General features: G+C 39.2%; 1 protein-coding gene across 1 annotated transcript in view; it reads right to left on the reverse strand.

Moving 5' to 3' along the window:
* gdap2 (ganglioside induced differentiation associated protein 2) overlaps nucleotides 1-8,928 on the reverse strand; it is a 46,106-nt gene extending 37,178 nt beyond the window's left edge. The window contains exons 1-3 of the mRNA XM_034109739.1: nucleotides 8,869-8,928; nucleotides 8,683-8,709; nucleotides 1,398-1,601 (exon numbers count right to left, since the gene is read on the reverse strand). Of these exons, the coding sequence (XP_033965630.1) occupies nucleotides 1,398-1,582 (185 nt within the window). The 5' untranslated portion in view covers nucleotides 1,583-1,601; nucleotides 8,683-8,709; nucleotides 8,869-8,928. The remainder of the gene's footprint in view (nucleotides 1-1,397; nucleotides 1,602-8,682; nucleotides 8,710-8,868) is intronic.
* Between the last annotated feature and the right edge of the window lie 445 nt (nucleotides 8,929-9,373).

Genomic DNA, 9,373 nt, shown 5'->3' on the forward strand with positions numbered 1-9,373 from the left:
GCTGCTTGAGGAGCCGCGGTCACGTTAGCGCTGCAGGAATTTGTGCCGAAACAACGAGGCTCTCACAAAGAAACTGTGCCAAGTCAAACTGCGGACGGTCATGTGTTCCTCCAACAAGAGGATTTACGAGGACACGGACACACACACACACCCCACTTAAAGGGCCGGTTGTAACTTCAAGACTATATAAAAATGCATATATAAATACGTTATATATAAAATAATGTTATTGCCTCTGCATTGGATTATTATCGGACAGGGTAATAACTTCATAATTAACTACGTCTGAAAGCAGAAGTCTAGGGGAAATAATGGCAAGTCTCTTCAGTGAGCATGTCACAAAATGATTTAAAAAGAAAAAAAGTGAAATCTTGAAATAAAGGTCTAATTCTGAGAAAAAAGTCAAATGAGAGATGCATTGTGGGATATGTAGTTTGTGTGCTTCTTTAAATCAGCCTGTAACCGTTCTTTGCAAGCTCTTGTGGGGCCGCATAAAATGAAGTCGCAGGCCGGATTTGGCCCCCGGGCCTTGAGTTTGACACCCCTGCCATAAGGGATGAATCAAAAGATCACACAACAACTCCAGTGTCACCGTTACAATAATAAGCCCCTGCCTGCCAGGAGTTGGACATTACAAGAAGTCCCCTCAGCCAATTTATCACTCAGAAGATTAAACCTAACCAAATTATAACTAAAGAAACAGAAAAAGACATCATTTACTTAATTATATTTCACGCTCACAACACAATCTACAAACATAGTTAAAGACAGTATAATGTGGAATGTGAGTACACCAGAGTAACTGATAAAAACCTCAGACTCACGCATTACTTGTTTGCCTAAGAGTTAAATAATGTATCTCTTATTACTTTACTTTTACCTATACAGGTATCTGTCTTATTTATTTAGTTAGTTATTTATTTTACTAGCTAGGACGGGAGGGAGGGAAAGGGGAAAAATAAATAAAAATATTGACTGTATAAATGTAAACTCATTGTGCCTGACTCAATAAAAAAAAAGTATAAAAATAAATAAATAATGTAACTCTAGAATCTGACATTTTGGGATACTACTAAAACTTAGATTAAAGTCAATGAACTAACCACTAAGGAGTAGTGGATTGTGGTGTAAGGAGCCCAGTGCATTGTGGTTATTGTAGGATTTCTCCCTTTTGAGCACAAGATAAAATGACAGCCTTTTTTTAAAATCTGTATTATCTGGTCATGCAATCATTTCAAAACATTTTCCCTTCAGCATTAACAGCCCAGTTTAATTTCCATCTGTGAAATACTTCATTTAAACAAGTAGTGATTCTGACATTGTGAGTTCCTGAAAAAGCGGACCATTTGATAATAGCTAGGTTTTCGCCCAACGTGAGGAAATGGAGGCTGACTCACAACAGGATGACCTTGCGGTTGATGTGGGGTCTGAAGGGGAAGGGCGAGGGGAAGGACCGCAGGCTCAGCAGGCTGTCATTCAGGTCCAGCGGCGCCTCCTCTCCATCCCCCACCTCCAGCTGCTGCTGCCAGGTGGGGAGAGACTGGTGGTCCACGAACTGGGAGCGAGCGCCCAGAGGATCCATCCCTCTGCGGACCTACGGGCTGAACAAGCAAGACGTTGTAAACTACAGGACCTGACGGTGGTGTTTGCGGGGTGGGTAGATAGATACTTTATTGATGCTACATAAATAAACTTGATAGATGGATAAATAGGTAGGTAGGTAGGTAGGTAGGTAGGTAGGTAGGTAGGTAGGTAGGTAGGTAGGTAGGTAGGTAGGTAGGTAGGTAGGTAGGTAGGTAGGTAGGTAGATAGATACTTTATTGATGCTACATAAATAAACTTGATAGATGGATAAATAGGTAGGTAGGTAGGTAGGTAGGTAGGTAGGTAGGTAGGTAGGTAGGTAGGTAGGTAGGTAGGTAGGTAGGTAGGTAGGTAGGTAGGTAGGTAGGTAGGTAGGTAGGTAGGTGGGTAGATAGATACTTTATTGATGCTACATAAATAAACTTGATAGATGGATAAATAGGTAGGTAGGTAAGATAGATAGATACTTTATTGATGCTCCATAAATAAACTTGCCTTGCCGGCTGACGCTGAGAGCAGGGAGAGGGGAACTTACTGGATTAAAAAATGTGATGTTTGTCTGAGTTTCTCAAGTATTTGTATTATTTGCCTTTTGTTCAGATGAAAAGCAATGATGATAATTGTTATAGCCAGTATTTTTTATATACTTGTGACGTCTGTAGTCAACACACTATAAAAGACTACAATTCCCACAGCGCCTCCTCTAAAGCGACAGTGATGGGCAACCTGCTAGAAAGACGCCGTCGAGGAACAGTTTTTAACCAATTACCCTTTAAGTTATGAAGTTATATAAGCCTTATGAAGAAAGAAAGAATACCTAAGTTGTTTTGCCTATTTGTTTTAAATATTGTTAAGGCTTCTTTTCTTTGTTGCATGTGTAAAAGTTTGCTATTTTATTTTGGGCAGACACATCGCATAACATCATTCAAACCATCAGAGGCCAAGCAACTCTTCAAAGGAAGTAATGTAAAGGAAAGAAAACGAGTTAAGAATGTCTGTTTAAGCCTTAAACAGACATTCTTAAGGCTTTGTTTTTCTTGAAAGAAAAACAAGGAAGGAAGCCACAGCATTAATAATTGTCTATAGTACTTTTTTCAAATTTCAGCTACATTTAGAGAGGAAGAGTTATTGTGTAATTGTTTCTCTTAACTTCCGTGTATCTCAATTTCATTTTTTGCCGAGTGGAGACGCATGTGCTAATCTTTGTCTGAAAGGAAACATGCTGACATAAGCAACGATGATTAGACAATATCAACAAGTCTGAAATGCTTTCTGTAGTTTACTAGAAATAATCTCTACATTAAAATTCCTTGGAAACATAAACATTAATATGTCAGATAATTATTCTGCTTATCAATCAAGACATACAGCCGTACTGAATGGTCCCTCATGTGCATCGAATCAGCATCGTATCTGTTCACTTGTCTTTTGATTCCTAATATTATGTCTAATTCCGTTTCAGCTTGTCAAAGGTTTCTTTTCTTCATACAATCACTCCTATCGAGCACTCTGTGAAAGTAGTGCTCCTAGAATGAATGGGATGGTAACATTAAGTTAATTAAATGTGCATCTTGTTTTCTCAGAAATCCATTGGCTGAAAAAACAGCTATTTATAGATATACTGAACAACAAATAAAAACACATTGATAAAAAAAGGTCTTCATTGAGATAAAGCTTATTATTTCTGTGTGTATTAAACTACGGTGATTTGATTTACATGCATGCATTTCAGCCTGTTGTCAGACTGAGCTGGTCTATTTTCTGCTTCCTCTTCTTTGGATGGATTGTTGCAGGTTGATGTGAAATAGCTGCTTTGGAAATAAAGCCCCTGCATCTGACTCTGCAGGACACTAAGGCGGTGTTTACAGGAGAACGAAACGGGTTGTATCTGCTACCTTTCTCTCGCGTATAGCCCGTTCGTTCACGCGAGGCCGTAACGGAACCACGGAAACGGACCAGCAAACGATAACAGGTCCCAAGGGGGATAGGTCTGCAACCGGAACGCTCTGGTGGGCCAAACGGCTCAGTGTGTACACCCTGCCTGTAGGTAGGTAGGTAGGTAGGTAGGTCCACTACAGTTCAGAGGTACATGGTGTACTTCTACTCCACTACAGTTCAGAGGTACATGGTGTACTTCTACTCACTACAGTTCAGAGGTACATGGTGTACTTCTACTCACTACAGTTCAGAGGTACTTGGTGTACTTCTACTAACTACAGTTCAGAGGTACATGGTGTACTTCTACTAACTACAGTTCAGAGGTACATGGTGTACTTCGACTCCACTACAGTTCAGAGGTACATGGTGTACTTCGACTCCACGCCAGTTCAGAGGTACATGGTGTACTTCTACTCCACTACATGTATTTAATACCTTCAGTTACTCTACAGATGTGGATGAATGATGTGAAATATAACCAAGTGTTGAATCAGACTTTAGTTCCACCTGGAGTAAATACATAAGCTACCCTGCAGTCTACAAAGCCATTCAGACTAGCTGCACCTTTACCAGCTTTGAGAACACTTTCATGATCAATCATTATAAAAGATATCAGATATATTATTCTGAAATGGATCAATCTGCACAACGACTACTTTTACTGTCGCTACTTTCACTATATTTTGATGAGAATACTTTTCTACTTTTACTTGAGGAACATTTTGAATGCAGGACTTTTACTGAAACAGAGTATTGCTACGCTCTGGTACTTCTACTTTTAATCAAGTACAAGATCTGAGTACTTCTACTTTTACTCAAGTACAAGATCCGAGTACTTCTATTTTTACTAAAGTACAATATCTGAGTACTTCTACTTTTATTAAGTACAATATCTGAGTACTTCTACTTTTATTAAGTACAAGATCTGAGTAGCCTACTTCTACTAAAGTACACGATCTGAGTACTTCTACTTTTAATCAAGTACAAGATCTACTTATACCACCTCTGTTTATAGCCTATGAAAAAAACTATTAGAAAACGAAGGCTAAAGCTAACGTTAGCAGATAGTGACAATGTAAGCTAGCTAGCTCAACGATTCCTTAAATGATATTGCGACAGAAACACTTTCCAGTTCACATCACGCTCTGCCGCTCTGCTCTGAACACCTGAACGGCCCGTTCTAACAGCTGTTCACCAGCGGTTCCAGGCAGGAAGACTCGAGCACACAGCTCGCACTTCATATATTAAAAAATAACACCATGCGCGTCATGATAGCACATAACAGCTCGCGACCGCAGATTATTTCAGCGATTAGATTAAATGTAAATTACAGGTAGGTAGGTAGGTAGGTAGGTAGGTAGGTAGGTAGGTAGGTAGGTAGGTAGGTAGGTAGGTAGGTAGGTAGGTAGGTAGGTAGGTAGGTAGGTAGGTAGCAGGGTTCATACACTACTGCTACTGACCATGCTACAGATGGTACTGCAACATCTACAGCTCCTCTACCCCATGCTCTGGGGTCTTCTTCGGTGCTTTTGGTGTATTTTGTGGCAGAAGTACAGCGCCACTTACAGGCCCGGCATATGTACTACAGCGTCTCCAGCGCTTACGAGCGGTCTCGTGCGGTAGTACAGCGCCACTTACAGGCCCGGCATATGTACTACAGCGTTTCCAGTGGTCTCAAATACTTTTTTGATAACGAATTTGGTCCGTTTGCGCTCCCGTGTAAATGGGGTCTTAATTAAACATGTTGTCATTTGAGTTTGTGTTTTCTTTTCTAGCATCTATCCTGATCCATCTCGATATTTGAATTGGCAACCCCCAAAATACACGTGCAAGTTACATATCTGACAGCTGCAACTCACTATTATTTTAATTAACTCTTGACTGTCTTCCTGATTAATCGATTATTGCTTTTTGTTCTATGAAATGTCAGAACGCTCATGGTGTCGCCTTTGAATGTCTTGTTTCGAGAATCCAAAAGCAAATACAAGAAGATCTTCTGATTAATGCGTATAAAACAGAGAAAAGCAGGAAATCATGAGGCCAAAAACAGAATTCTTAGCATGTACATATAGGGTTAATTATTGTGCTTGATAAACAGCTTTAAAAAAAAAAAGTGTTTATATGTATTTAACTTTAAGCCATAAGAACACTTCTTTAATAGGTCTGTTTCAGTTTAAAGGAGTTTTAAAACATGCCGTTTCAAATAATTAAAGACGAGAAATCGGAATAAAGGGAATACTGAATACATGACCTTGTCAGAAGGAAATTGGTCATATCTGGAGATACTTAAGACAGCACAAAATCTGCCTTTCTATTGGAAAACCTGAGCACTGATCAAACTACTAAACATTAGTCTGACAGCAGCCAGTGTTGGGAAAGTTCACTTTCTACATGAACTAGTTCAGTTCACAGTTCACACATTTTAAAATGAACTAGTTCAGTTCATAGTTCATAATTCAAAATGTTGAACTAAAGTTCATGGTTTCAAAAATGAACTAATTTATAGTTCATAGTTCTTTTTTCAATACGTTGCTGCAAGCTATTATTTGTCTCCTGTACGATGTTAATGGGCCATTTAAATGTTTACAATATCCTCAGAGGGCCGTACAAGTTATTGACCTCTGCTTAAAAAAACTAAAATCACAGCCCATTCATTTCATTCTGTGCAAAGAAAAAGCAACCTCTTAATCCAGATATCTCACCATGACTCGCGTATGCATGCACGTGCAGGGTGTGGCGTGACCACCAAAACAGAAAGATATGGACACAAGATGTGTGCAAATGTATTTAGTTTCCTATCCATGTGAACATGATTTAAGTGGGGGGGACCTAACCTCCTCTAGGGGGGTCCGGGGGGCATGCTCCCCTGGCAAGATTGTTTGCACTATGAGAGCAACATTAGGAGATCTATGGACACATCTCTCAACACCCAAACACAACTGTCAGCAGATTTTCTTTTAATTTATGGATATTTGACAAATCACTCCCCTTTGAAACTGTATTCTTCTTTATTAATAACTGTCATATAGTATTTTATACCTGTTTACTTTATTCTCTTGTTTTTTTTATAACTATAATGATCATATAAAGATGTGCCTTTACCTCCCTGGTTGTAGACAACGCTTCTTATATTCGTTAGCATAGCTAGCTAACCAGATGCTAATGATAACAACACAGTTATTGACTGTATGACAGATGAACAGATCGCCACTGGACTTTCAACTAAAGACACAGACACGCAGAAACTGCGGCATGTGTATGGACTTATCGGTACTGCAAATTCTGAAGTTCTGGAGTGGCGTTCTGGTGCTCTCCGTCAGAACTGCACCCCTGTCAGTCGAGACATATACCACGTGATGACACGTTAGGCTCGTGTTGTGTTCAAGGACCCTGACCTTGGCCAGGAAAAACAGGCACTAGCTTGTTTAATTTTTTTGCGGTCTAGATTTCTTTCATTTTTTTATTCTTTGCGTGTGTTTATAAATTACCTCGAGGGCCGTACCAAATTGTCTCGCGGGCCGTATACGGACAGAGGCCGGAGGTTCCCCACCCCTGCCGTAGAGTCTCACTCTGAGCGAGTGCTGCTGCAGCTGCTCTCGGCTTCGTCCATACTAATTCATTCATTCATTCATTCATTCAATGCTCGCCGGTTCCGCGGTTCCACATTGTTTGTTGTGAGGAGTCTGATATATTTAGTATATTTATATTTTAGTGCGACAGCCAGGGGTGACAGGCGCGTACGCGTCACAGGCATTTTGAAGCCTGTTTACGGTGTGTTTTAACTGGGTTTTCGGCTGAAAGGCATATGAAATCTGGCACACTTTTGAACGCCGTTATAATACAGTGCTGAGAATGAACGCACTTTTGAACGCCGTTATACAGCGCTGAGAATGAACGCGTTCTCAATTACGTTCATCTAGCGGAAATACAGTACGTTCAGTTCACGTTCGCCCAAAATATGAACGCGTTCATGAACGATCGTTCATTGAACGCGTTCAGGTACATCACTGACAGCAGCGACATACGTAACAGTTTTTGAGCAGCCACTGAGAAGCCTGCATGTAATAACATTATCAGCAGATTAGTCTGTGGATAACTGTAATGATGCACGGACATATTGTACAAGTCTATCTAAACTGAAAGTATTATTTAGGAGCCAAATCATTAATGGTTGTGAACAGGACCTGTAAAATCCCATTTGTTGTTATTTCTTGTAATTCTAAAAGTAATTTCTTTCTGATTGTTTTGTAAAAAAATTAACAAGACAAACATGTCGCTGATGACAATGACCAAATGTTTTATTTATAAGAAAAATATATGTTAGAGGGGGTAGGACCAGAAAAGTGTTTTAAAGCTTCTTCTTGCCCCTGTTGAACATGACAGAGACTATCTGAGCATTATTATTTTTTTTTGTACTTTGTTATAATTATTAATTTGCGTGAGAAAAAAAATAAAAGGAAAAAAAGAGAATATATATATATATATATTATTGTTGTTGTATGTTTTTGAAGATGAAGAGCATGCTTCATCATAAACACTACAACACACTCTCTGTTCAGTAATCTAAATACATGCACAGGGAAACACAGGAAGTGGTACTAAAGACAAGTTATGTGAGGATTAATCATTTCGTTTTTCATACAAGTATTCAATTTACAGAATACTATTGCACATTTTTGATTTAGACGATCATGTATCAATACACAAATATCGAAATAAAGTTCTCAAAGCTGATCAAGTGTGATTATTTGCTGCATGTTTCAAATTTAAATTACCATAAATAGATTTTCAATCAGTTTCAGATCATTTTACAGAGAATAATCGACACACAAGTGGCAATAATCCTGTAAAAATATGCTGTTTTTTTCTTTGTTGTACTTTCACTGTCTGCTTCAATACAACCACGACATACTTATGATTAGTTAACCTCTAGGTTGCTGCTCTGTGACAGCTGCTGTACTTAACTAAACAAAATAAAGACAGTGAGAAACAAAGAAGGAAACAGTCGTGCTACTGTCAAACATGTGATTTTACACTGATAACTGAACTCTGTTAAATATTTCTAAACATATTTACGACAGTCCCATAGAGGAACATTTGCTTTCAAATCGATTATCAGTGTGTTTTGGCCTCTGGATCAAAGAGCAGCAGTTTACTCACCTCGACTGCTGTATTTCCTCCAGGCAGCTGGGATGTACACGCCAAAAAATAAATAAATAACACATAAATCTTGACACGACTATTTGTAAACTCAAGAACGAGTGTCTTTCCACAGTGTCCTCATACTAGCGAGCAGAGTCATGGAAAGAATTGTCAAAACAGTAGGTTTAAAAAGTGCCAATTTACCAGTTTTCAACATTTAGCCTGTATGCTAGGTGCTTGCTGCAGCGTCAAAGTAACATAAGGTGAACGCGACAACATCCGGTTAAGCATTTCAGAACAAGAGTCCAACGTCCTTTAAGTATTTCATTCAAATTCAAAAACGCAATATAAGACAACTAAACATAACATATCACATAACTGCGCCTATTAGTATAATATGAATTCATAATAATTCTTTTTGTATGTACTTGCACTATATTTGTCTGTTTCTCTGTGTTATTGTGTTGCACTATTGGAGGAGCCTGTGACCTAAGATTTTCATCGGCATAACTACACTGTATGTTCTATGTGATATACCAATAAAGTGCCTGCCTGCCTGCCTGCCTGCCTGCCTGCCTGCCTGCCTGCCTGCCTGCCTGCCTGCCTGCCTGCCTGCCTGCCTGCCTGCCTGCCCTAAAGAGTAAATACAACATCTCTCCATACCCTTTTTAAGGCATATCACAAATGCTCTGCTTATTTCTGTGTTGTG

The sequence above is a fragment of the Pseudochaenichthys georgianus genome, chromosome 21, assembly GCF_902827115.2.
Source record: "Pseudochaenichthys georgianus chromosome 21, fPseGeo1.2, whole genome shotgun sequence".
NCBI lineage: Eukaryota > Metazoa > Chordata > Actinopteri > Perciformes > Channichthyidae > Pseudochaenichthys > Pseudochaenichthys georgianus.